At 52.4% G+C, this 27,666-nt stretch overlaps 1 protein-coding gene across 1 annotated transcript; it reads left to right on the top strand.

Annotated features, from left to right (window-relative positions):
• The first annotated feature begins 5,424 nt into the window (after positions 1 to 5,424).
• CSF2RB (colony stimulating factor 2 receptor subunit beta) lies at positions 5,425 to 27,546 on the top strand. Its single transcript, XM_036864618.1, has 14 exons — positions 5,425 to 5,501; positions 11,583 to 11,832; positions 12,824 to 12,947; positions 15,529 to 15,719; positions 18,930 to 19,081; positions 19,164 to 19,332; positions 19,886 to 20,021; positions 20,183 to 20,340; positions 21,498 to 21,637; positions 22,609 to 22,771; positions 23,804 to 23,894; positions 24,115 to 24,172; positions 25,047 to 25,150; positions 25,813 to 27,546. The coding sequence occupies exons 2-14, from the start codon at positions 11,757 to 11,759 to the stop codon at positions 26,939 to 26,941; spliced, it is 2,691 nt and encodes an 896-aa protein (XP_036720513.1). The 5' UTR covers positions 5,425 to 5,501; positions 11,583 to 11,756; the 3' UTR covers positions 26,942 to 27,546.
• Positions 27,547 to 27,666: the final 120 nt, after the last annotated feature.

The following is a 27,666-nucleotide window of genomic DNA, read 5'->3' on the forward strand; positions in this document are numbered from 1 at the left end:
GACGGCTCTAGGGGAGAATGCTTCCTTGCCTCGGCCAAATTTCCAGTGTTGGCTGACAATTCTTGACGTTCCTTTGCTTGGAGATGCATCACAGCGGTCACATGGCCGTCTGCTCCCTGTGTGTCTATACGTCTTCCCTCTGCGCGTATCTCTATGTCCACATTTCCCTTTTATAAGCAAGCCAGTCATATTGAATGAGAGTCCACCCTAATGACCTCGTTTTCACTTGATTACTTCTGTAAAGACCCTATTTCCAAGGAAGGTCGCATTCTGAAGTACTAGGGGTTAAGACAGCAACATATCTTTTTTGAAGGGCCCAATTCTACTCTGTAACAGTGGATGTCAGAGCAGGGTAACAGCCCAGCACAGAGGTGGGCTACACGTGGGCCGGTGAGCAAATAAGGATAATGAAAAAAGAAAGAAAAGAGAGAGGGAGGGAAGTTAGGAGAGAGAGTGTGTGACTACAGATTTTATCTCTTTCTTACACATATATTTTATGTCCAATATCTGATTATTCCAAAGTCTTTGTTTCTTAGGGGGTCTATATCTGTTGTTGTTTCTACTTACCTTCTGCAGCTTCTTTTGGTGAGCTTGGTGATTGTTGATTGTGAGCTTATAGATGGGAAACCGAGAATGCTTTCCTCCAGAGGGATTTGCATTTGTTCCCGCCAGGAGGCAGAGGCTATCCTACCCTAGAATGGATTGCGGTCTCCTCCAGGGTTCTGAGTTTAAGGTGAGAATCTTGAGTTCAGCCTCCCCTGTTGTTGGGAGCCCAAGGCATCCATTCCAAATGGTCAGAGCAGTTAATCAGCATTTGCACTGATCGCAAATTCAACACCACATTTCCAGTTTGCTTAATACTCGGGTTTCAGCTCACTATTTTTGTTGATTTTTGTTGTTGTTTTGGTTTTTGTTTGAAAAGAAGGGGTGCCTTAGAGAATTCCTTCTCCCCTCAGGAGTCCAGCAGTGCTCTTAAAGACTAAGTGGACCCAGGATCTAGGGGTTTCGTTGTGAAAGGGACCCTCGTCATATCTAGAGCATCACACCAACTGAAGTCATAGATCTTGTGTTGTCTTTGGCTGTTTGACTCACTGTGGAATGTCACACTGGAGCAGCAGAGGCTGGCCTGATTTTTCTTTTTGATCCTGTGCAGGTGGTATGCAGGAGCCTTGGGGGCCGTTCCCCAGATTTTTGCAGGGTGTCTACTTTGCCCCTTGAGCAGCTCCTCTCCACTTTGAAGGGCATTTCTGTTCAGATTTGCTGATTCACCCTCTTTCTCAGTATTGCTTCTGACTGAAGGGCCAGAGGAGCTTCCTGTGCTGGGTTGCTGGCCTCTTCGAGATTTCCTTGCTTCTGTGTCATAAAATCGAGAGCAGAAGGTCACTTCCACATCCTCGATTGGTTGCTACTGGTACATTTCTGTCTGATTTTCATGTTCATTTTGATTAGTATCTGGGAGATATAATCTGTGGTTTTGCTTCACTCTCATTTTATCTGGAGGTCTGATATCTACATTTTTCACAGCACCTCAGAAGTTGCAGGTGGTCTTTAGACCAGAATTTGAGAGTCAGGGGTTACCCATGGCATGAGCGAGTTAGAATGAATAAGCAGAACAGAGCAGGCTGTGGACGATTCTGGAGTCAGAAAGCTTTTGCCTATCACTTTGTTTAATTGAAGCAAGTAAGATGCAACTAAGCATAAAGTGATCCCATACAAGTGAAGTTCAAAAACAGGCACAATTCAGAATGGTAGCTCCTCAACCATTTAAACAAAAGTACTATATGCTCATCAATTCCACTTCTGGGAATATTCTCAAAAGAGGTGAGAGCAGGGGCTTGAGCACATATGCGTACATCAGTGTTCATAGCAACATTATTCACAATAATCTGAAAGGTAGAAACAACCCAGGTGTCCACTGACAGATGATTGGATAAACAAAACATAGTCTATCCATACTATGGAATGTTATTCAGCCTTAAAAAAAAAGGAATTCTGACACATGCTACAATGTGGATGAACCATGAAGACATTATGGTAAGTGAAATAAGCCAGTCACAAAAGGATAAATATTGTATGATTCCACTTATATGAGGTACCAAGAATGGTCAATTTCCTAGAGACAGAAAGTAGAATGATGGTTGCCAGGGACTAGGGGGAGGTGGGAATGGGGAGTTATTGGTTAATGGGGACAGACTTTCAATTCGGGATGATGAAAAAGTTCTGGAGATGGATGGTGGTGATGGTTGCCCAGCCATGTGAATGCACTTAATACCACTGAACTGTGCAAAGTGGTAAAAATGGCAAATTTTATGCTATGTATATTTCACTCCAATTAAGAAAAAAAAAGACAACTAATTTACAGTGAGAGAAATCAGAGTAATGGTTATCTTTGAGAGAGAGTGACGGGGTGGAGACACAAAGGAGCCTTCTGGGGTCTGGGAATGTTCTGTATTTGCTCTAGTGATGGTTATAAGAGTGTATAGATTTATTAACAATCCCTAAACTGTACGTTCAGGATTTCTGCATTTTAGAGTACAGAACTTTAAAATATTTTAAATTCAGGGACTTCCCTGGTGGTGCAGTGGTTAAGAATCCGACTGCCAATGCAGGAGACATGGGTTCAAGCCCTGGTCTGGGAAGATCCCACATGTTGTGGAGCAACTAAGCCCGTGCACCACAACTACTGAGCCTGCGCTCTAGAGCCCACGAGCCACTACTGAGCCCAAATGCCACAACTAGTGAAGCCATTGCACCTAGGGTCCGTGCTCCGCAACAAGAGAAGCCACCGCAACGAGAAGCCCACGCACCGCAACGAAGAGTAGCCCCCGCTCTCTGCAACTAGAGAAAGCCCAGCTCAGCAACAAAGACCCAACACAGCCATAAATAAATAAATAAATAAATAAATAAATAAATAAAAATAATAAAAAAATGAAAACAAACAAAAATGCAAATACAGTAGAGAATTTTTTTTTTTTAATTCTACAAGCAAAACTTCTTAAGTCCCAGCCAGAGAGGAGCTGGGCTCCACGACACTCATGGCAGTTGAGAAAAGAATCACAGAGTTGAGAAAAGCCAGCCTGCCTTGAACTGGGTGGGCTGTGGGCAACCTCCACCCCCCATCAGAACAGTGCTGAGTCCCCACACGCCCCGTCCTGCCCTCTGGGAGCTCACACTCACACCATAGCCACGGCTTCAGCAACCTAATTAAGCTTCTCTTGGTTTATTTTTGCGTAACTTCTTGTTGTTGTTGCTTGTTGGTTTTTATATTATTGGCAACTTTATTTTTAGAAGTGGACCATTGTTAACCTCTGATGTTCCATGCTCAGGCCACCTCCCTGCTGAGTCCTGGTCACACATTCCCATCAGTGAGTCCTCATCACACAGGGAGCCCCGAGGCTGAGGGGCACCTTTGCCCACTGAGGAAGGAGTGTGGCCTTTGTCGGGAACTCAGCTGAGCGGGGAGAGGGAACTGGGCTGCCAGGTATCGGAGAGCTGATTACAACAACAAGCCGACGACTGAGAGAGTTTACCTTCATCACTTACTGCGATGGTGTAAGATGCTATAAGATGGTATAAGCAAGATTGTAAAACTGGAGAAAGAGCCGACTCCCCCTTCCCCCATAGGGTCATTGTTGAGGGAGACAGAACACGAGGCTCCAGCCCTTTTATGGACCTTGGGTTTGGGGGAGGACCAGGGCTAGGGCTTGGCGTGGAAAAGCACAGCTTAGTCAGAGGGGGGAAGTGTCCTCCCCTCCCCCCATAAGGAGGCCTCCACCCAAGGCTTCACCTAAGAGGCCTAGGAATGCAAAGATGCAAAAGAGCGTGACCGGCCAGGACGCCTGAGTCCTTGACCTCAGCTCCCCCAGAGCCGGCCCTGCACTGCGTGTACCCAGTCTGAGGTGGAGGGCACCCAGGGAAAGCTTGGTGCTTGCCTGTGGTCAGGGTTGAAAAGCACACACAGCTTTTTAACCGGGAGCCAGACTTCTCAGCGGTGTGGGTCTGTTGCCCTCGCTAGGTGGGGGAAACAGGGTGGGGAGGTGTTAGGCCTTCCCCGAGGTGACAAATGGAGCCCCTCATGCTCCCTGGAGACCTGGAGAGCCCAGCGCGTGTTGATCCCAGGTCACAGAGCTCGGGCCAGTGAGCCCATACCACCTCGATTTCTGGAAGGGCCTATCTCCTCCCACTAGTGACCAGGCCTGGGGTGGCCCCTTCTGGGTGGGGTTCCCATCCCCCAGACCACAACGGAGGAGCACAGCCCATGCTTTCTCTGCCCCGTGGGGCATTCCAGGCACTTCCCGGCCAGGCCCTTCCTGGCAGAAGAAAAGCAAAGAACAATCAGGCCAGGAATCCAGTGGCCACAGGTTCTGGGCACTCCCCGCCCCTGGTCCCCACCCCTGCCCTGTACCCTCTTCCTTCATTTCTCTTCTCTCCTGTCACTCTGTCTCTGCTCAGGAGAAAAGACACTGCTTCTTCCTCCTGCCAGACTCCAGTATGGCTCAGCGTGAACTGTCACCAAGCCTGTCGTCATTTAAAATTTTATATTTTGTTCATCATGGATTAAAAAATTTTTTTTACAATATTGTATTAGAATATCATCTTGATTACTGAGTATTTGGGTGTCTCCTGAAATTTTGCGCCCAAGGGAATGCCACACTCACTTGGCCTTAACCCCGGCCCTGTTGTGCTCAGGGAGTCATTCATTCATTCGTTCATTCATCCGTTCCACACACAGTCGCTAAGGGCCCCATCAATGTCAGGGCACAAGCTGGGTATTGGGGAGAGAAAGGGAGCCCTACACGACAGTGTTGGGGAAAGACAGCTGTGAGCCCCGAGGATTGTGGGACAGTGAGGGAGGGAGGTGCAAGGCAAAGGGACCCCAGGGGAATCAAAATCATAGCGGCTAACTCTTAGGGCTATCGTGCCCCAGGCTCTGAGCTGAGGTCTTGCTCTGTGACATTTCAATGGCCCTTCGCTGTTTGCAGATGCCTGTAAGTCACAGAGGTGGGTCTGGAGCCCTGGTGAAGTTACATGCAGGTAATTTGCACAAGGTCACACTCTGAGCAGGCGGAGGTGGGAGTCCAGGACCCTGTGGCTCTGGGCTCTCACCTGCTCTGGGTACTGCAGCCACTCCCCCCTGCATCCCCCCGGGGGTGTCAAGGAAGGCTGCATGGAGGAACTTTGCATTGAGCTGAGAGAGGATGCGTGGAAGTTTACAGGAAGACCAAGGATAGAAGGTAGAAGTACTTCTGGCAGAAGGAACAACGTTTGCAAAGTCAGTGAGGCTCAGAAAAAAAAAAATTGATATCTTGGTGTCCACAATTCTAAGAAGCTGGGCAATCTTCTGAAGAGTCACTTGTACAGAAAGAGGCCAGGGCCAGCACCGCTTCCTCTTTCAGCTTCTCTGTTTCCTAATGACGTCAGCATAACTAGGAAGACTGAGAGTCTGGCTGGCTGCCGCCTGGAGACTCCAGCAGAAGGTCCGTCTGTCCCGGCACAAAGAGGTACGGCCCGGCTTTGGGGGTAGGCTAAAGGGCAGGGTGGGGAGCAGGGGTAGTCTGGGATGGAAAGGACAGGGAGAGCCTGGGGGTGCTGAGCGGACAGGTGTGCTCTGGGGACTTGGGAGGTTAGGGCTTGGCCTCTTGGGAAGTCCTGAACCCAGACTCCTAGGCAGCCAGTGGATGAGGAGACAGTGAGGGCCGACCTGCCTGGGTTTTGTATGAGGGGCTTTGGGGGGTTCCAGGCCTCACTGGAGGATCCTACTGTCCTGGCAGCAGAGAAGATGCCTGGGGCGGTGGAGAGCTCAGGCCTGGGAGTCAGACCCCTGTGTACCGTTGTCTTTGCTTTGTCACTAAGGTGTCACGAAGGTGTTGGTGGCAGTGGGAATATCCTGCCCTGGGCTTCTGTCTCATGTCTGGAATGGGGAGAGCACTGATAGTTCCTGACATCCTGGTTCAGAAAGAGAGAGAGAGAGAGAGTGTGTGTGTGTGTGTGTGTGTGTGTGTGTGTGCGTGCGCGCGGGCATACGCATATGCATATGTGGATGTCCACAAGGATGGAGAGATACTGGGAGACAGAGGATGAAGCCGGGAGCCTTGCTGTGGCCAGGCCCAGAGCTTGGTGTGGGTTGAGAAGCTCACTTTGGAAGATAAGAAGACGCCCAGTCCCTTCCTTCCTTAGAGACTTGTCTTCCCCCCTCCAAGAATGTTTTCTTTACGGTCGCACTCCTCCCTGACGCACTGTTGCTTAGTTGGGTTTGGGCCCAGGTGTGGATGCCCTGTACTGAAGTGTGTTGGCTGAGTGGGGGGCGTCTGGGGGTGTCTGCCTCCGGGTGTGTGCAGGTGTGTTCACTTGCCCTGTGGCTGGGAGGGCAGGTGTCTCTGTGGGTCCCCATGGGGGTACAAGCCTGTGGACACTCGCCAGACAGGCTCCAGTGACAAGTTGCAAATGTCTGATGTTAAGTCTTCAAAGGCCCCACTGTTATACTTTTGTATAAACAGATTCTAAGTTTCTCTACTTATCATCTTCCCTGTTTTCTAATGGTTTTATAATGAGTAAAACCTTTCCTATTAATTTTTGGTCACCCTTTTTTTCATTCATTAGTTTTACTTATGTTGTGCTAAATCCACTAATACTACAGGATACTTCATGAGTTCTTTAATGAACGTATTTAATACTAACCAAGTAAATATATGGATATCTTCTTTGTTAAAAATTTAAAAATTGGGAGTACATAAATGAGATAATAACATACATATTGTTCTATGACTTAGTTTTCCACTTAATATTACATTTTGGACGACGTTCCAGAATAACACGTGGAGATTTAACTCATAAATTAGCCCCAAGAGATGCATAGCATTTATTAGTATAGACACCCCACAGTTTACCCAATCCCATGTTGCTAGACCCTTACGTGATTTCCAATTTTTCCACACCTGTGAAAGTATTTCTGCAGCCCAGATTCCTAGAAGCAGAATTGCTGGGCAAGAGATTGCACGTTTAAAATAGTAATAGATATTGTCAAACCATCCTCAAAGTAGCTGAACTAACATACACCTCACAGTCGTGCATAAAAAAGCTGATTTCTCTTTAGGGAAACAATCTTTTAATTGTGTCCAATGTAATGGATGAAAATTATCTGGTTCTTGCTTGGCTATGTCCTTTCCCTGATGATGGGTGCCATACCCTTCAATGTTCCCTTCAATTCCTCATTTGCCAAGGTTTATTTCTTTGCCAATGTTCCCTTCAATTCCTCATTTGCCAAGGTTTATTTCTTTGTTTAATCAGGAATGGCTTTTGTATTACCAAAAATTTAGGAGCAACTGTCAAGATAAACTTATCCTTTTTTTCCTTTTAATCTGTTGATCTATTTCTTTTAATCATGAATAGAGTTGATGCATTCTTAAAGTCTTTGTCAGATTGTCCTATGAAATTGTTTTTGTCTGGAGTGAATTTGTGCTTTGATTTTTTTTCCCTTTTCCAGTTTTTACTTTTATCATTAAATTTCTTCATGAGTTTGGGAATTTTTGTGTTACATGTTTATTTTATTTTGAGTGAGAAAGCTTTTGGCTTTTCTCACCTCTTTCTCCCTCTCCCTCCTTCTTCTTTGCCCCTCCCTACCATCCTCTTACTCCCATGTTTACCCCTCACTCTTAGTGATTTTTAACCCTTACATTTTAAATACACATATTTAACTTACATTTTCCATCAGCATTTGGGCTTACTTAGAATATATACGCTCCTCCAAAACCAGACAAGATCCTTAGCAAGCTTTCAGTTCTCCTCTGCTTTTCACCCTTAACCTCACAGCCAACTCCCATGTTAAAATCATCTTAGTTTTACTTCAATATTGTTACCATACATTTATTTATTTTCACTTTATACAGTAACAATTCTTCTTTACTTAACTATAAGTCTTATTGGTTTCTTCTCTCAACACTGGTTCCAGTATCACATGCTATCTTTCTTTCCTAGTCTGAAATCCACACTAGACTAATTTTCTTAGAAAACATCTGAAAAGCTTTCATTGTCCTTACATTTCCAAAATGTTGTGGGGTTTTGCCCTTGAACTTCAAAATAAGCTTGACTTTTTAAGATTCTAGGTTCAAACATATTTTCCTCTCAGTATTTTCAAGACATTACTATCTGTTTAGAGTTCCAGGTCACTTGTGAGAGAATCTTGCCAACCTGATCTTTTTTCATTGAAAATAACTTGTTTGCTTGTCTTTTTCCTTCTGGAAGCTTCTAGGATTACCCTTTTACTCTTTGATGACAGAAAGCTCATTAGCATGTGACTGAGTTTGGTGCTATTAAAAAAAATGAATCTTGCTTTTCACTTAGTGGATTATCGTCTCCTTTAAAGCCCTGTGAATTTTTCTTCTGTTTCCAAGTGTATCTCTTTGGTTGCACATGGAAATCCCCAAATAACAGTGGCATAATAATATAGAAGTTTATTTTTTCCCTCACATAGCAGATGTTCAGAGGTAGGCAGTCTCAGACTGGTATGGCTGTTCCACAGCGAGAAGAGGGATCGAGGTTCCTCTTTTTCTGTTGCATATGACTTCCACTCTCAAGATAATCTCATAATCCAAAATGGCTGCTGGAGCTCCAGCCATCACTTCCAAATTGCAGACTAGAGGAAAGAAAAAAAGCAGGAGGGCAAAAATGGATTCCTCCTACCTGAGCCAACTTCCTTTAAGCAGCCTGTCTTGGAAGAGACACCCAATGATTCCACTCACATCTTCTTGGATATTTTGTCACATGACCACACTTAGCAATAGGAGAGTGTAGGAAATATAATCTTTTATTCTGTGCAGCAATAAACCTAGCTAAAACTTGAGCTTCTGTTACCAAGGAGGAAAGGGACAGCTAGGTAGCTGCCACTGTCTGCCATATCTGCCCTCAATTCTCTCTGTCTTCTGCTTCTAGATGTTGGAACTCCTGGATTTCTTTTCTAGGTCTCAACTTTTTTCCAAGACTTTCCATCTCCTTGCTTATTTGCTGTCTTCAATACCTACCTTTGTAACATGACGGTTTATAGTGTTAATTCTGTGATTTAGCCCATTATTGAGTTGTGATGTCTGTTTCTTTGTTCGTTTGTTTTTTATGGATCTCATACCTTCAGATTCCAAGAACTCTGTTTATTTGTTCTTTGCATAGCAGTCTGTTCTTAAATGGCTATGATTTCTCAAATTTCCCTGAGGATGTTAATTAAGATGTTTTAAAGTTTTGTGTTGTCTTTGCTGTATCTGTGCATGTCTGTAGAAGTGTCTACTGGGTCAGTATATGTCAGAATAGACACATATGATATCAATATTGGGAAATACCACCACTATTGGCATAGTGGTTAAGAACATAAACTTTAAAGCCAACCTGCTGTGGGCTTCAATGTCAGCCTGTTCCTTACTCGCTGTATGATCATGGACCCTATACCGATTTCCTCAACTACAAAGTGGAGATTTTAACCTACACATTGATGTATTAATATCTGTAAAGCCCTTAGTACAGTGCCTGGCTGATGGTAAGCATTTTATAATTGTTAGCCACTAATGTGAATTCTCTGCATGTATGTGTCTTTTAGACGTGTGTCCTTTGATGCCATTAATTTGTTCGAACTATTTACAGTGTAAAGGTAGTCACCTGTTCTCCATACTTCTAACACATTTATTTTGTAATTTGTCCTCTGCTTTACGGCTCAGTTATTTTTATAAAATACAGAAGAGTTCACTTTTATGCACTTCTGTCAGCCTTTGTCTCTCTGATATCTTCTAGTGCTTTGAAGCTTAAATAGTTCAAAGATTCACTTCTATGGTTTGCAAGTTTCATATGATTTAACTACATACATTTCATTGACCTGATATGTGGAGAATGGTGTGAGGTAGGGATTTAGGCTATGTTCTATGTTGTTATTCAATTGTCTCAACACTTTTTATTATTCCATCACTTCACACTGATTTGTGGTTCCTCCTTCATCAGAGTACATTCTCTGGTGAAATAGAGTTTGTCTGGTCAGTATGTCCATTGATTTATCATATGTGTGTGTGTGTGTGTATGTGTGTGTGTGTGTGTGTGTGTGTGAAAACCCATTGCTTTACTTAGACCTTTGCAATAGATTTTGCCATTAGGTGGAGACTCATTATTTTTATTGAAGTACAGTTGATTTACAATATTTTGTAGGTTTCAGGTATACAGCAAAGTGATTTGGTGGTACATATATATGTATATGTCTATATTTTTTTACTTTCGATTCTTTTCCATTATAGTTTATTACAAGATATTGAATATAGTTCCCTGTGCTATACAGTAAATCCTTGTTGTTTATCTATTTTATATATGGTAGTGTATATCTGTTAATCCCATACTCCCAGTTTATCCCTCCCCCACGTGCCCTTTGGTAACCATAAGTTTGTTTTCTATGAGACTCCTTATTTTAAAAAATCTCATTAACTGTCCTCACATATATATTTTTTTTCTTCTGAGTTCCCACACACAAAAAAATCTTGTTAATTTTTGATTAGAATTGTGTTAAACCTATAACTGACTTTCAGATGAATTGACCTCTTTGCATGTGCAGTATTTACATTTGTGCTAAGACCCAAAGAGAAGCTCTGAGTTTTTAGGCAAGTTACAGGTAGGCAGAGCAAGCTGCACCAGCTCACACAGACTCTCCCAAGCCTGCCATGGCATTGCCCCCTGCAGGACCTAAAGTGGACAATACTGTCCCCCAGCTCCAGACAAACCCACTCTTCCTTCCTGAGCATTTCCTGGACTAACCACCCTGTAAACATCATTGAGTTTGGTTCTCCTCATGACCACCATGTGAGATACGTTGGGTTGTGCTTATTTTACAGATGCAGAGAGCAAGGTTCAGGGAGCATTGGTGAGTCAGCCAATGCATGGGAGGGGCACAGCCTGTGTTGAAAGTCAGTTTGGCTGAGCCCAGGGCCATGCTTTTCCCAGCAAGACAACTTCTGGTGTGCATGTGTACAGCTTGAGTGAAGTTTTAGACAATCTTACGGGCGGAAAAGGAGTCACAGTCGTCTCTGTTCTACTCTCCTGGTACTTCCCAGGGCTGGATGAAATGAAAAGAGGAAATCCCCAGTCTTCTGCGGAGAAAAGGGAACTGGCATTTCAGGCGGTGGTGTGGGAGGAATGAGGTAAATGGAAAAGGGCGGGGAGAGCCCCAGGCCCCTGCGTGTGTGTGAGCGAGCGTGTGTGAGCGTGCATGTGCTCACATTCAGAGGAGGACCACACTCCCAGCACCCAGTGACTCCCCCAAGCAGATGTGGGTCATTTCCAGGGGGACCTGGGGACAAATCAAATACCAGGCCTCCCTATTAGATTTTTCTCAACACCGGTGCACAGGGTACCCAATGTGCGATCCAGCAGGAACCCACATCTTCAGAGGCCATTAAGTGCATCTCCCTCACGGTCACGTCCCAGGCACTGAGGCCGAGGAGAAGGGACTGTCCCAGGTGCCAGGCTGAGGCAGCAGCGGGAGCTGGAGCCCAGGCATCAGGGCCACTCCTGGGTCCGCCCCACCACGTGGGCCGAGTCCCAAGGGCTGACGCTTCCTTCCACAGGCCTAGAAGAGGCAGGGTCCTGGAGAGAGGATCCCCAAGGGCTGAGGACATGGGTCTGGCCTGGCCCCCAGCTGGGGAGGAACACAAGATTCTAAAGCAGTGAGGAGCCCAGACCCTACCCAGACCTGGACCCACCTGAGCCAGCCTCCTGCTCTTCCAGAGCCGACTCCAGAGATGGCGCTGACCCGGGGGCTGCTCCCCCTCGCCCTGCTGGTGCTCTGCTGGGGGCCCTGCGTGGCAGGGGCCCAAGGTGAGCCCGATCGCTCGCTCCCCCTCTCCCTCCCCCTCCTCACTGCTGGGCCCCATCTCACTGCTGGGTCCCATCCCAGAGGAAGCTCCAGACCCTATGCTCCAGCCTTCCCTCCCTTCCTTCCTTGCCCCCCGCAACCCCTGCTGGTTCTCGTCTCTCCTGGTCGTCCCTGGAGTCCCCTCTTCCCTCCTCCCACACTCCCGCTCATTCTTCTCTGGCCTCCTGTAAAGGCCCTCTCCGGTCGTGTGGCTTCTCTGCCCACATTTCTCCCTGCGGCATCTGAGGCCTCTGACCTCCTGGCTGGCCATTCCAGTCCTTTCTCTGACCTTCCTTCGTCCCCAGACTCCAGCACCTAGACGGCCTTAACCAATTCCCACCTCGGCGCCTTTGCTCCTGGGGACCCTCGGCCTGGGGGTCTCTCCTCCTGCCTGGAGGCCCTGCTGAGATGCTCCCCGGGCTCTTCAGGCCCGTGAACCCCCCTCCCCAAGGGCTCGCTGAGAACTTGGCTCCCCTGATAGCGCTGGAGACCACGCTCCCTTTCCCAGCAGCTGACCACGAGAGCAGGGTGGGGACGGCCCAGAGGGGGGCCCTGCCACACCGCCCCTTAGGGGCGGGTCTGTGTCTCTGCTCCCAGGCTGCACGCACCCAGGGGCCCAGGGGCAGGGCCTGTGCCTGATGCACGTCCCCACCCTGGGGGGGAGGGACCCTGTTCCAGGAGCAGGGCAAGGCGGGGGTTCAGGACGTATACTGTGAATCAACCAGACTATGTGTTTCTGTGCAGACAGGAGGGTCCGCGGCTGGCACCCTCACAGCTGCAGAGCCCCCAGCCCCACCCAGGGCTCCTGGGGACCTCTGTCTGGCCTCCAGGAGCCTCTACGGGACTCTGGGAGACGCCTCCCCAGTGCCACACACCAGGAGGGGCTGGGAGGGGCGGTGACAAGGGACATCTGGAGGGGAGAGGTGTGACCCCCCTTCTGCCTCCCCCTGTCAGGGACCTTCCCCCTGCAGACCCTGCGCTGCCATAACGACTACACCAGCCGCATCGTCTGCAGGTGGGCGGACACCCAGGACGCCCAGCGGCTGGTCAACGTGACCCTCCACCGCAGGCTGAACAGGCGAGTGAGGCCGGGCCTGGGGCCGGAGGGCAGGAAGGGCCTCTGCTGTGGGGACTGTGCCGGGGTCGGAGCTGGACGGGGGGCGGGGCGGGGAGGCCCCTGCCCAGGAGCTGCTGCCCCACCAGGCGGCCTGCCAGGCCCGCGGGCTGGTGTCTGACGTCAGGTTTGGGGGAAGAGCCTCCTGTGTTAATATGGTTGTTATGATGGTGATGGTGATAATCTTCTCTTGTTTTGTCACAACTGAACAAGATCACCAGGCAGCAATCGATCTTGGTTCATCCTCCCTGTGAGGTGGGCAGAGATATGATGCCCAATTCACAGATGAGGAAACCGAGGCCGTGGAGGTGAGGTCCCTCCCCCAGGCCACACGGTGGGGAAGTGGCCTGAGCGGGACCAGTGTCCTGCGTCCAGCCTGCATGGCTGGGCTCCACGTGCCCCCCGGGCCCTGCCACCTCCAGAGTGGCGGCTTCTCCTCTCTCCTCACCTGGTCCCCGGGGCCTACCCCATTAGGGAAGGTGCTCCCACCATTCTGGGATTTGGTGAGAGTCTGACTCACCATAATAGAAATAATGAAACAGCTGGCATCACAGGGTCTGGGGTGTCCCCTGGAGGCCGCCCCTGGGAAGGTGCCGCTCTCACCCCACGGCGTCACTGCCCTTCCGCTCTCCCTCCTGCCCTCCCGGGAGCCTCAGTCTTCCTTGTCCGCTGTCCTCTGCCCCCACTCCACCTCCCACCCTTAGCTGTGACCCACTTCCTTCTGCTCGGGGACAGCAGATCCCCCCACCCCGACCCCTAGCCCCCCACCTCACACGTCTGCTGCCTTCCTGGCCCCGCCCTGCAGGATCTGCCCTGTCCCAGGCTGTCTGAGGCTGCAGCCGGGCTCCCACCTGGTCTTGCTGCTCAAGGACATTGCTGCCACCACAGTCCCCACTGTCCCCGTGCTGTCAACGGACCCTCTCCCGGGATCCACTTTCAGATGCCAACCAGGCTGCAGCTCCGGAGCCTCCTGAGCCCCATCTCCTGCAGCCGGGCCCTTCTCTCCTCTGCTTCCCTCTGAGGCAACCTCCTCTAAAGAGCTGTCTAGACCCCTGTAGCCAGTGTCTCTCAGTTACACCCCCTGAACCCACTCCCCCAGGACTCTGCTGCCCCCGCCAGGTCACTTAAACTGCTCCTGCTGAGGTCAGCGCTGCCCTTCCTGGTGCTAAATCAATTGTCAGTCCCGGCCTTCTCCCTACGGACCTGTAGGCAGCACCTGACTGGGACTGACTGGGCCTGAGCATGGGGTCCTGCTGAGGCACCTCCCTCCCCCAACCCCGGCCAGCATCCTGGTCCTTCCCCATGTCTCTCTGGCCCACCCTTTTCCATCTCCTAGTCTGTTCTCTTCTTGTGTCTCTTCCCTGAAGCGTGAGATGTCCCAGGGCTCTTGGACCTCCACTCTTGTATCTGGATCCAGTGGCAGAGATCCAGCCTCAGACTATGGCTATGACCCTTACGTGCTCTCTCCAGCCCAGATCTTCCCCCAAGTTCCAGACCCGTAGGTGCACTTGCCTCTCCACATCATCCCTTATAGGTGTCTTCAACCCCAAATGTCCCAAACCACATTCCTGCTCTGCCCCCCAAAGAAGGTGCCTGTTCCAGATCCTCATCTCAGTTCACTGGATGGGAGCTCCTAGGGGCTCAAGCCAGACAAATGGGAGGATTTTTATTTCTTGGTTTTTGTTTTTCAGTCGCCTTTCCCTCCTTTCCTTCTCCACCACAGCATTCAATCCATCAGCAAATGCTGTCAACTTTATCTTCAAATAGAATGTGAATCTGGCTAACACCATGGTTCAAAACACTTCCTATCACTGAGATAGTCCAAAAGCCTCCTAACTGGTCCCTCCACTTCCAATATTGCCACCCCCTGCAACCCAATCTATCCACAGCCCAGGAGCCAGAGGAATCCTTTCAAAGCATGCCAAAATGTCACTCCTTTGCTCATAACTCTGAGTTTTCCCCAGTTCCAGTGAAATCAAAATAATAAAATTTCCTTAAATTCCTTTTGAGCACTGGCCTCCCATCACCTCCCACAACTAGGCTTCTAGACCTCCCACCCTTACATCTCTACTCTGTGCACACTGGTTAACTGCCTAGTTATACAGCACTCCAAACCTGTACCTACCCCAGGGCCTTTGCACTTGCTGTTCCCTTTAACTGAGATCCCCTTTCAGAATCCGCATGGATTCCTCTCTCATCTTCAAGTTTCTGCTCAGATGTCACCTTTTCTAAGAGACCTTTCCTGCCTCCCTTATATCAGATTGTATCCCCAACCCAGACCTTCTGGCCTCTTCATACCTCTTTTCTTCTTGACTTGTCTATGCACAGTTTTCTCCATTTGACACACGACCTAGTTTCTTCAGTTGTTTCATGTGTGTCTCCCTCTATTAGGATGTCAGCTCTGTTGACAGGGATTTGTGTGTGTTTTGTTCCCTGCCAGGCCCCCTGATCCTAAACAAAGCCTTACACATGGGAACCACTCAGTAATGTTTGTGAATGAGTGATTCTTCTTCTCTCTGGGCTAACCTGCGTCTTCTCCTGACAGGGGCCTTCCACAGCCAGTGTCCTGCGATCTCAGTGATGGCATGCCCTGGTTCAATGGCCATTGTCCCGGCTGTGTGCCCAGAATATGTGTCATTCCCTATGAAGTTTTCGTCATTGCTGACCATGACTACTTCTCATTCCGACCGGACCAGCCTCTGGGCGCCCAGCTCACCGTTACTCTGAGTCAGCATGGTGAGGCTTGGGGGCCCTGGCCAAGGGTGGTCCCCTGTGTGGACAGGGGTGTCCAGGCTGCAAGAGATGGGCCAGGGAGGGAGATCCTTCAAGGGGCGTAGACACCGGCTTGAGTTGGGTTTGGTTCTTGGGGGAAGAGGATACGGTCTCCTTAGATGGAGGCACTGGGGCAGGTTCAAGGTGAGGAGCCCCAGCCAAAGGTACCCACCCCCTCCCGGATGCTCCAGCACCTGCCAAGTTATTGCCTTCCAGACTTGAGGCTTCCCCTGTAGAAGAACAGTCCTTCCTAGTCAGATACAAACTTTATTCTTTCATCAATTTGGTCTCATGGAACTTCTGTGACAATCCATTTAACAGATGAGGCATTTGAGACCCAGAGCAATTACGTAACTTTTCCAAAGGGCCACCATGAACCATCATAACAGTGATGGGCCGGACTTCCCGAGTGCTCCCTGCACATTGGTGATGGAGGTCATCCCCTCACTGCCCTCGCTGCGTGGCCCCCAGCGTGTGCGCTGCGTGTCCACAGAGCCTAAGAAAGTAAATGGTCTTAGGTGGGAGTCGATGATCATTTTATATAAATAGTCGGGCTTCATTTAACTGTACCTCAGACAGAAATATAACCAGCACTTTCATCACATTAATTCAATTATATTTGTGCTTAGAATGACCCTGAAATAAACATGGGGTCATTTTTAAAAATTAGTATTCACATGGCAAGAAATCTACAGGAAACACTACTTGATCTTATTTAATCATTACAATAATGTGTGGTGTCATGCACTACTTTTTACCCCATTTCACAGATGATGAAACAGGCTGAGAGAGCAGGAACTTGCCCAAGGTTAGGTACTCAGATGCTAGTGTCTGAATCTATTGTCCTGGATCCCAAACCCTGGGCCACCTGCTGCTCCTTGCAAGTGTCGGATGGGGAAGGGGCTCCAGCCTTTGCTTCCTGCCTCTGTTCATCACAGCAGCACAGAGCTGTTGCCTGGAGGAGGGGATGGGTTAGGCTGTGATGAATTCACTCCAAACAATATCTCAAAACATGTGTCTGATGGATGAGAAGGAGTCCCATCCCGGTGGAGCTCAGAGCGTACAGGGCAGGACACACCAGATGTTGTCCGGTGTGATCACTTACTGAAGGCGGGTGCGTGCCACGTGCCGAGGCGCAGTGGACAAGGAGCCCCTGGGAGGTCAGGACAGGCTTCCCCAAGCAGGGAGCTTTGCAGGGAGATCTGAAGGGTGGGAGCGAGGAGAGTGGGAAGAGCATCCTTGGCAGAGCAAGAAGTATGTGCAAAGGCTGGGCGACTTGGGAGGACGAGGCAGGTTGGGAAAACCGTAAATAATTGTGTCTCAGAAACATCAACTTCAAGAGGACTGGGCAGTGGTAAGGAGGGGGGCAGGGAAGGCAGGGGCCTGACCTGGAGAGGCTTCTGTGTTCTGCAAAGGAGTTGTTTAGGGGTCAACATCTAGGCAATGGAGAGCCACTGAAAGGGCATGTCATGATCAGATGTGGGTGTGAGGACGTCAGAGGTGGGTGATGTACAGTGTAGATGGCAGGGGACAGGAGGGGGTGGGAGGATGGAGCTGAGAATGTGGTCTAAGGTACCCATCCCAGAGAGAAATGGTAGGGATTCAATCACCTTATGGCCAAGGGATGGGAAATTGGAGGGATACAAATCAAAGTTAGGATATACAAGCAATTCATTCATTAAACTGCTCTTCGATAGAACACTTGCACATACAGGAAAGCAGTGAAAAAGTCGTCAGTGTCCCTGGCCCTGTGAAGCTTATGGGGTGATGACAGGTGTCATGGTTGAGATGGGGACCACTTAGAAATGGGGAGGGCAGTGTGGCATTTGCCTGCTGGAGCGTATGTTGTGTGGGAAGTTCAGTTTTAGCCCAAACCATTTAGGCAATGAATCAGGGAGGCCTTGAGGTGCTGGGGAACGGAGAGATGTGCATCTGATCTGCTCTGAGGTCGCACATGTGGAGATCTGGATATTTCACTTCCTCTGTCACCTCCACCTGTGAAATGAGCTCGTGGACTACATCTCTCAGGTTGGATGAATAGGTTTTCCATTGGTTTCCCAGTCTGTTCAGTTGGGAGCAGCTTCCTAGAGCTCCAGGCTGACAAGGAGTCTGACTGCATGACAGGCTCAGGGGCTAGGAGTGCGTGATTGATTAGTGATGCCTGCTGTGGCTGGGGCTGGGGCAGCGGTGCTCTAGATCTGCCATTCTGGGCTGAAGATTTTCTGAGGCTCCAGCTCTGACACGCTCTATCATGCCCTGTCCCCTGTCCGGCATAGAATATTGACATCTCGTTTGGCTCTTATGGAATTTTTTGTGTTGGAAAGTCATCTCTCAGCATTCAGATATAGAAGCTTCAGGAAGTCTGCAGCCATGCCATTCATGGATGAATCTGCGCACCCAACCCTGTAGGTCCCAGCAGGTGTCTGCTTGCTGTTGGTGATGGAATGATTTCATGAAAAGTCTCTGAAGGTGGACCTACATGTACTCATTCATTGATTCCTTCATTGATTCATTCACTTTGTCCTCATATTCGATGAACCACTCATCTCAGGCCCTGGGGAGAGGCAAGGGGGTCAGGACCCCACCCCTGACATCCACAAGCTCCTGGACTACTTGAGGGGACAGATGTGGAACCATCTATATCCTCCAGGGTTGTTAAGGACCATACAAAGGGCTACGGTGGGGAAGGAAAAGGAGCAAGGGATTCTGCCTGGGGGAAGGGTCCAAGAATGTTCTAGAGGAGGAGACGTCTGCTGGGCACTGAGAAGTGCAGGATGACACTGGACACTGGAAATAAGAAAGTGTGGACAGGAGAGGGAGTAACATGAGTCACAGCGCCCTCTGCTGGGAAGGAGGCCACACAGAGCTCCTCATGGGCAGTGGGGACAGAAGGAAGCTCCACTTGGACTGTAACTGCCAGCACTTTGTACGGAGCTTATGTTCTGTGCGCCCAGCAATCTGCACATCTTCATTCACATGCACATTGAATCCTCACAATGTAGCAGATGAAGGTCTGAGGCCCACAGAGGTGAGGGGTCTGTCCAAGGTCGCTCAGTCCGTGGGGGCCGTGCTTGGCCTGGAGCCCAGGTCTGTCCACACGTGGGCCCTGCAGGCCCTGAACCTCCCACACAGTCATCCAGCCCCTTAGGGACCCTCTCCTTCCTCTCCCTGCAGTGCAGCCCCCCGCACCCAAGGACCTCAACATCCGTGCTGCCGGGGACGGTTTCCTGCTGTCCTGGAGTGTGGCCCATGGGGGTTCCCAGAGCCACTGGCTGTCCAGCCTGGAGTTTGAGGTGGTGTACAGGCGGCTCCAGGACTCCTGGGAGGTAGGGACGCCACCAGCTGTGCCCTGCGCCCACGGGGACCTGGCCCAGCCGGCCCTGCTCCAGCAGCCCCTCTCTCCCCCAGGACGCGCCCACCATCTACTCCAGCTCCTCCCGGGCCATCCTGGGGCCAGAGCACCTCATGCCCAGCAGCACCTATGTGGCCCGAGTGCGCACCAGGCTGGCCCCGGGCTCGGGGCTCTCGGGACGGCCCAGCCAGTGGAGCACGGAGGTTCGCTGGGCCTCCCAACCAGGTAACAGAGTCGGAATAGGGACGGCGCCCCCCTGTGGGGAGGGCAGCTCATTACAGCTCCTGGACAGAAGGCCTCCAGGGGTCCGCACCATGGGATCCACGGAGGCTCTGAGCCATGTGTTCAGAGTGACTTCCCTGGCCCACCCCGTCCCTGCTGTGACTCTGCAGAGGCAGCGGCCGCATCTTACTCACTTCTGGGCCCCAGTTTGCTGCCCACTTTCTGTGGAGGAACAATTACAATTTAATCACAATGGCATATGAGCATCTGCGTTTTCGTGAGAGCTGCACCATACGCAGACATACCAACGTGATTGTGTTAAATTCCCAAACCCTGAGGCTGACATGCCCTCCCAGCTTTGCACAGGGGGGTGTGAAGGCTCACAGAATTCACTCTCTGAGCTGTGCTTACACAGCTGGCCCTTCGGGCTGAGTTTAACCCCTGGTCTTTTTGGCCCCAATGCCCATAATTTCTCTGTGATGAGCCTCATGGTGGGCCGACTGAGGGTTAGGGAATGAATGAATGAGGACTGAATGAGGGGCTGTCTCCCTCCCAGGGAATGAGTCCCAGCCCCAGAACCTCCAGTGTTTCTTCGACGGGGCTGCCCTGCTCAGCTGTTCCTGGGAAGTGAGGTCCGAGGTGGCCAGCTCGGTCTTCTTCACCCTCTTCTACAAGTCCGGCCCCAGTGCAAGGTGAGTGTCCCCTGCCTCTGTCCCCTCTGCTCCTCTAGGCCTAGCCCCCTCCTGGCCTCCTTCTGCCCCTGGGGGCCCAGCAGATGCCACAGTTCATCCGGAGGTGTCATCCCTCACGTGGCCCTGCCTCCCCCTGCCCTCGCCTGTGCCGTGATCCTCAGGGAGGAAGAATGTTCCCCAGTGCAGACGGAGGAGACCAGCAGCCCTTACGTCCGGCACTGCTGCCAGATTCCCGTGCCTGACCCCAGGAACCACAGCCAGTACATCGTCTCTGTTCGACCAAAGGAGGAAGAGAAACTTATAAAGAGCTCAGATAACAGTGAGTTTGCCCCCAGCCTTCTGCATGGAGAGTCTTGTGACAGCACTGTTTCCTTTGTGACCCGTAGAAACTCAGGGTTCCTCATGGCCCAGTCTTCATGTCTGTCACTTTCAGTGAAAAGTCCAGGGAGCAAATTGAACAAACATGATTCCAATCGGTCCTGGAAGTTCTCAAGTAGCAATAATGCAACAATGACAATGGTAAATAACATGAAGGAAGATGCAGTTGATATTCTCAAGAATATCAATATTAAAACCTTTGACCTCATTCTTTTAACTCTATTTTCCCTTCCAACTTTGCAGCTGCTCTGAAGTTCCTACTGTTGCCCATGGCCTCTTGGTCCTCCCACCACATTTTCCCTTTCTTTCCCTGATTTGATTTTTCTCTTTTAGGTTTCCAAAGTCCTCCCTTGACATATTTTCAGTCTTCAAGATAATTGATCTATGATTTACTTCTTCAGCTGGGGACTAGAGTGTGTGCAAATGGACGGTAGTTCCTTACAGGTTGATTTTCCTGATTCCTGGTACATAGCAAGGACCTTATGCAAAGGAATCTCCTGCATTACTTCATGATGATCAAGTTCTTCTACCCCGTCTCTAGCATGTGTCAGAGACAGCAGCCAATTTGCCCTAGTCACCTGGGTTTGAATTCACTACTTACTCTTTGGGATCGTCCAGGTTGCAATCTTTGTCTCTGCCGCTTGTTAGCTCCTTGTCCTTGGCAAGTTACCTAGTCATTCTGGGACTCAGTTCTCTGTCTGAGAAGTGGACAAATTGAGTATTTACTACATAGGGTTGTTGTCAGAATTGAGAGAAATAATTCATGTAGTTTTACCATTAATAATAATGCTTAGAACACTGTCAATACTCTAGATTAGAAAAAATTAATAATAATTTTATTTCTGCTTAAATACTAGGGGTAACCCACACTTCTGGTCACTTCACTACAAAACAAGTGTATCTCAGCATCTCCCAAGAGAAGGGTGGCTCAGGTCAAAATAGGTGACATGGTGAAGTGGGGCTGCAAAGACCCTGAGATGGTGAAACCTGGGGTCCTGGGTCAGTGGAGAGAGCACCTGTGACCAGCATGGAACACAAGGGATATTCCACTGGAGGAATGTTAGAAATGATGTTCTCTAACACTTGCCCTCCCTGCAGTCCAGATGGCTCCTCCAACCCTCAACGTGACCAAGGGCAGAGATGGCTACACCCTGCACTGGAAGGAAGGAAAAATGAACTATGAACACATAACTTGCATCTTCCAGGTCCAGTACAAGAAAGAAGCTGCCTCATGGGAGGTGAGGGCCTGTGCCCGAGGAGTGGCCTGGATGGGGGAAGGGGGAAGCGAGAAAGACCAGGGAGAGTGCCACCGGCCAGGTTCCTGGCTCCCAGCAGGTGCCCAGTCAGCGGGAGCCACTGGGACTTGGCGGTCATGCCCCTGTGCAGTCAGCAGGTCACTATCCTTCCCTTGGGGAAGGAACTGAGACTCACACAGGTGATGCGAACTTGGCCAAAATGAACACGTGACCCTGAATTGCAAAAGAGGTGTAGACATCAGGACGAGAGACAGCTGGAGGAAGGGTTTTCAAAAGTCATAAAGGGGGCATTTCTTCACGAGAATCTCATCCAGAATGCAAATGTGCAGCTGCTGAGAGGAGAGCTGCTCCCTGCGAGGCGGGCAGGGCTCCAGCCTGGGACTCAGTATCTGGCCCCCACCCCCAGGTATCCATCAGGGCCTGTGGGCAGAACCTGGGGCTCCACAGAGGCCAGTTCAGAAACCTCGGAGCCAGCCCCGGACCTTCAGGCTGGAAATGGGGAAACTGAGGCCAGAAGGGGGTGTGTCAGTGGTGGAGCTGGAAGTGGCCCCTGGGCTCCTGAACATCTGTCTAAGGGTCCAGAGTCCATTCCTCCTGCACTGTACTCCTGGGAAGGCCATAATTAGGGTCCAGGCTGTCCCAAGAGGAGCTGGGAGGCTGAAGGGGGACATGGTGACTGACTCCTCAGGGTTTCTGGGCCTCGGTGTTGTCATATGTCACGGGGCGCATTGCAAGAGGTGCTGTCCCTGATCCCGTCTGGGTGCCGTCCCTCTGTGGGCACTGGAGTGTGGTCCTCCGCGGTGGGAGTGATGTTGCCTCAGATCTGGGGATGTGACTACAAGGTGACGACTGATGGGTAGCAGGAAATCTGGGGTGCTGAGGCGGGAGGGCTTCATAGCTGTGCCCACGTGCACCAGACCTCAGCACACCTGCTCACACACCTGCACCCACAGGAGACCAAGACAGAGGACTTCCAGAACGCCCACAGCATGTGCCTGCCACCTCTGGAGCCTGCCACCAGGTACCAGGCCAGAGTGAGAGTCAAACCTGACCCCCAAGGCTACAACGGGATCTGGAGCGAGTGGAGTGAGGAGAGCTCCTGGGACACTGAGTGGGGTATGTCCTCCCGGCCCCCACTCACCCCTCCAGGCACAGCCCCACTGGGCAGAGGACGGGGGTGATATGGACATGAGATGTAACCCCACCCCAGGCTAGCATCCTTCCCTGCCAGGTGTCATTAGAGATGAGAAAGTGACACCTGGTGTGCAACACAGACTGCAGGTGAGGTCTCGAGAGGGCAGAGGAGAGCATGTCTCACCAGCAGGTCTCCCTAAGCCTGGACGTTAGCCCTCTATTAATATGGCCCATGCTTTCATTAGCTTTTGTGGCAGCTACTACCCAGGGACCACTCAGCCCAAGTTTTCTGTTACCATGAAGAGCTACAGACTGGGGCCTGGGATTGGAAAGCTTTGGTCTGATTTCTCAACCTTCCCTCAATCTGCACTTGCTAATTTCATTTATCTGTCACCATCACCATAGCGGCCACCAGGAGACAAGTACAGAACAAGGTCCGGGAGGTGGTGGCAGAGAGAGGAAAAAGTGTTGGCAGCAAGGTCCCCAGTCTCAGCCAGCCGTAGCAGGGAAAGAGCACGAGGAAGAGGACCCCAACCAAGCAGAAAGAAGGGCTGGGCCACTGGACCTAAGGGAAGGAGACCAGGGGAGTCCTGGAGGCACCCAGCCTCTGAGGGGCTTGAGGTCAAGTGGAGAGTTGTGAGGGCCCCTGATGGGCCTTTACACCTTCTGGTTCCTCCACCATCACCCCTTTCCCCGTCTCGGCCTCTCCAGTCCTCCCTGTTCTTGACGACCACCTTGTATGCTGCCTCCTTCAGGAAGTGCCCTATGATTGCCTCTGGCTGCAGTCACTGCCCACCTACAGCAACACCTGCTACTGGACAGGATCTAACCCCCTGTGTCCTGCCAGCAATCCAGCACTGTGGGTGGCTCAGACAAATGCCCTCTTCTTAGTCTGTTTCTGGCCTCTTCTTCCCCTCTGCATGCCAAGGCAGCAACTTCACCTCATCTCCTGAGCCCCCAGCGCTTTCCCTCCCCGAAAGTTAATGCTCCTTTTTCCTCCTGGCTGCCTGGAAGTGCTGCCCATGTGGGTCCTGGCGCTCATCCTGGTCATCAGCACCTTGATCCTACTCGTGTCCCTGCGCTTCTGTGGCGTCTACGGGTACAGGTAAGGCGACTCCAAGATGGGGGAGGGCGCTAGCCAGGGCCCCAGACGATGCCAGGGACCCCACAGCTGACTTTCTCCACTCTCTGCTCTGCAACTCACACCCTGTGGGGCCTTGGTCAAAGCTGCCCTCTCCCTGGGCTTTAGTTTCACCTCAGTACATGAGCACGAGGCAGCTGCCCTGAGGTCTTGGGCAGCGGTCACCTCCCTGCTGTCTTTCCAGGCTGAACCAGAAGTGGGAGGAGAAAATCCCCAGCCCCAGCAAGAGCCACCTGTTCCAGGTAGGGGCAGGCTGTGAGGGCGGCGGAGCTGCCGGACCCCTGTGCTCCTGCGCCCACGTCCCCACGCCCGTGTCCTCCTCCCCTTCCGGCGGGCCCTGAGTAGGGGTGGTATGTGGCCAGGGCAGGGGCTGGGAAGCTCTAAGAGCCGGGCCGGCCCCTGCAAGCCCAGCACTGCGATCCCCTGGGCCCCCCCCCGATGCACAGGGTACCCCGCCCGCGGGGACTCCTGTGGAGCAGCAGAGAGGGTTGGCGTGGGGTTGCCAGGACCCAGGGTGGCGCAAGGAGAGCCTTAGTCACATCGGGGGCAGGGGGGATGGTGGGAAGCCACGTGGCTTCCCCAGGACAGGACAGCAGCGCTGAGCTCTGGAGGATGGAGGGTGGTGGCAGGTGGGAGAGGCCACTGCTGGCAGAAGGCGAGTGGAGGGTGGAGACAAGACTCCTTGGAGAAGGGACCTGAGGGGCGTGGGCGGTGAGTCTGGGGCGCAGCACGGGAGGCTGAGAGGACCCCGGGGAGGACGCCGGCACGTGGGGAGCGGGAGCCCTTTGGTCAGGCAGGCAGGGCCAGGACTGCCTTGGGAGGGTCTCACGGCCAGTGCGGAGGAGACGAGGGGTGAGCATGGAGACAGGGACAGCCCAGATGGGCGTCCTCGTGGGAACAGGCTGCCCGTCCTTGATGTCCCAGGGCCCCTGCGAAGTCCCAGCCCCTCTCTGGCCTTGCGTTCCTGGTGTCAGGAGGGCGTGGTCGGTCCTGCCCATGCTGAGATGCCGCCACGTCTGGGGGCTCCCGAACCCTCGCCACCCTCAAGGCCCTGCCCCCACCTCACCTCCTGGGGTGCCCCCACCCCACAGGCACGAACGCCCTCTCTCCCCCCAGAACGGGCGCGCCGGGCTCCGGCTCCCACACAGCATGTGCGTCGTCGGCAGCGGGAGCCACGCACACAGGGGGCTCTGGGGTGGCAGCTGCCCTCAGCCGGAGGGGTGAGTGTCGGGCGAGGGATCCCTGGGAGGTGGGACGGTGGTTCCCTCCTGCACATCGGGGGCTCGGGGGAGGCGGCCTCGGCCTGGGGCTCAACAGGAACAGGTCCTTGGAGGCTGGCTGCACTAAAGCAAGAGGTGCCCCGGCTGGATGGAGGGAAGAGCTTCCCGATTCCCAGCTTAGGGAGGGTCGGGGCCAGAAGCAGGAGACTGGGGCAGATGACCTCCCCCGGCCCTGCTGCCCAGGGAGACGCCACGCTGCCTCGGCCCCACTGGGTGGCAGAGGATCTGCGAAACCTCGTGGCCTCAGCACCTGAGTGGCCGGCTCACCACTCACCCGCAGGTGGGGCAGGTGAAGGCCGAGGGCATGGCCGGGCCCAGGCTGGGCGCTGACGCTGGGTGACGGCAAGGAGCGGGAGGTGGGAGGGGCCACAGCTGGCAGAGCGTGACCTTGAAGGAGAGCATGGAGGCTGGAGGGGGAGACCCACAGGGAGGCTGAAGGAGCGCCCGTTGCCTGTTCCGGGCCGGCTCCCTCACCCTGCTCTGCGTTTTCTGTGAGCTCTGGGGGGGAGCCCGGCCTCCATCCCACCCCAGGGCTCCCTGTGCACAAGCTGAGGCGTCTGTCCAGGGTGGTGCCAATGTCCCTGCCCTTGTTCTCCCCACAGGGCGTCCCCTGTAGACTTCAGGCACAGTGAGGTGTCACCTCTCACCACAGAGGACCCTAAAGATGCCTGTGACTCATCACCTGAGCCTGACATGACTCTGGTCACCTCGGTCCTCCCCACGGAGCAGCCGCCCCGGCCCCTGCCAGAGCTGGCCACCGCCTCGAGCAGGCCTGAGAGCCAGGCTTCCGGCTTTGATTTCAATGGCCCCTACCTGGGGCCGCCCCACAGCCGCTCCCTGCCTGACATCGTGGGCCAGCAGGGACCCCTACAGACAGGCACGAGCAGGAAGCCGCAGCCCCCAGAGTCCCCGAAGTACCTGTTTCTGCCCGCAGCGGGGCAGGTGCAGCTGGTCCCACTGGCCCAGGTGATGGGGCCGGGCAAAGCCCGGGATGCAGACCTGAGGTCCAGCCCAGGCACCGAGGGGAGCCCTTCCCTGGAGTCAGGGGCAGGCCCTGCCCCTCCTGAGCCTGGGGTGATGGTGGGTGGTCAAGGCCCGAAGGACAGGGCCCCCCCAGGTCTGCCCACTGGCTCTCGGGGTCCTGAGGAAGGCACTGTGGCCACTGGTTACGTCACCACTGCAGATCTGACATTCACCCCACCCACAGGGGCCCCGTCTCCTTCCCAGGCTCCCCCTCTGGGCCTCCCCTCAGACCAGAACCCCAGCCTCTGTCCTGGACTGGCCGCTGGTCCCCCTGGATCCCTAGCCCCACTGAAGCCAGAGTTTGAAGGCTATGTGGAGCTCCCTCCAACCACAGGCCAATTTCCCCAGTCCCCTCTGGCCAGCCCTGCCCCTCCTGCAGCCAGCAGTGCTGTCCTGAGCCCAGAGCCGCCCCGGGCAGATGTGCTCTCAGTCTCCCCAACCCCCGAGGGGCTCCTCGTCCTGCAGCAAGTGGGTGACTACTGTTTCCTCCCTGGTCCAGGCTCTGGCCCTCTCTCACCCCAGAGTAAGCCCACTTCCCCAGGACCCTGTCCTGAGATCAGGGACCTCAACCAGGTGTTCCAGGCCAAGAAGCCCCCATCTCAGGCCATTCCCCAGGTGCCGGCCATTCAGCTCTTCAAAGCCCTGAAGCAGCAAGATTACTTGTCACTACCCCCTTGGGATGTCAGCAGGCCTGGGGAGGTGCACTGAGACCCTGTAGATGTTGAGGGAGGGGAATAGAAGGAGAAGGTCTGCCTTTCCTCCGGCCCTGCCTTTCCCTCCTGCCAGCCCCTGGTCCCTTCCATGGTCCTTTCCGCAAAGCCAAGAAGAAGTTTCCATGTTGTAACATGGAGACCAGAAAAACAAGTCAACCATCTACCTCCTCCCTTGACCTTCAGCAAGGTCAAGCTCCTCTTTCTCTCCCTCCCTCTCTGCCACACACGCGCGCGCGCACACACACACACTGTTCTTTCAAATTCACTTCTTTTAGGTTCTGAATTATTAGAGCTTTATACACATACTCATTTCATTTGCCCCCGTTTTCCTTTTTTCCCAGTTTCCCTGCTTTTCCTATTGTCTTCTCTTTCCACTGATTTATCATTAGAGTGAGTTTGAGGTCTGGGCTAAGCCTATTCTGAGATGCCATGTCTCAGTCAGAGCCTATTCAGATGCTGACATATCTGGTTTCGTGGAGGACTTCTGTCTGTCCCTGGCAGGCATGAATGCACACGACAAGATTCCAGCCCGGGGACTTCCCTGGCGGTCCAGTGATTAAGACTCCGCCCTTCCAATGCAGGGGGCACAGGTCTGATCCCTGCTCAGGGAACAAAGATCCCACATGTCACACCCTGTGGTGTGGCCCAGTGTGGGGAGGGGAAGAGATTCCAGCCCTGAGGCAGGAGGCAGAAGGCATGGGGTGAGGGCTTGGGGGTTTC

This window comes from Balaenoptera musculus, chromosome 10, assembly GCF_009873245.2.
Source record: "Balaenoptera musculus isolate JJ_BM4_2016_0621 chromosome 10, mBalMus1.pri.v3, whole genome shotgun sequence".
Taxonomy (NCBI): domain Eukaryota; kingdom Metazoa; phylum Chordata; class Mammalia; order Artiodactyla; family Balaenopteridae; genus Balaenoptera; species Balaenoptera musculus.

Excerpts from the sequence above, each read along its gene's own strand:
- CSF2RB (XM_036864618.1), top strand. The coding sequence starts at position 11,757 with ATGGCGCTGACCCGGGGGCTGCTCCCCCTCGCCCTGCTGGTGCTCTGC. Across the intron at positions 19,082-19,163 it reads GGCTCCAGGACTCCTGGGAG|GACGCGCCCACCATCTACTC; the intron begins GTAGGGACGCCA and ends TCTCTCCCCCAG. Across the intron at positions 19,333-19,885 it reads TCGCTGGGCCTCCCAACCAG|GGAATGAGTCCCAGCCCCAG; the intron begins GTAACAGAGTCG and ends TCTCCCTCCCAG.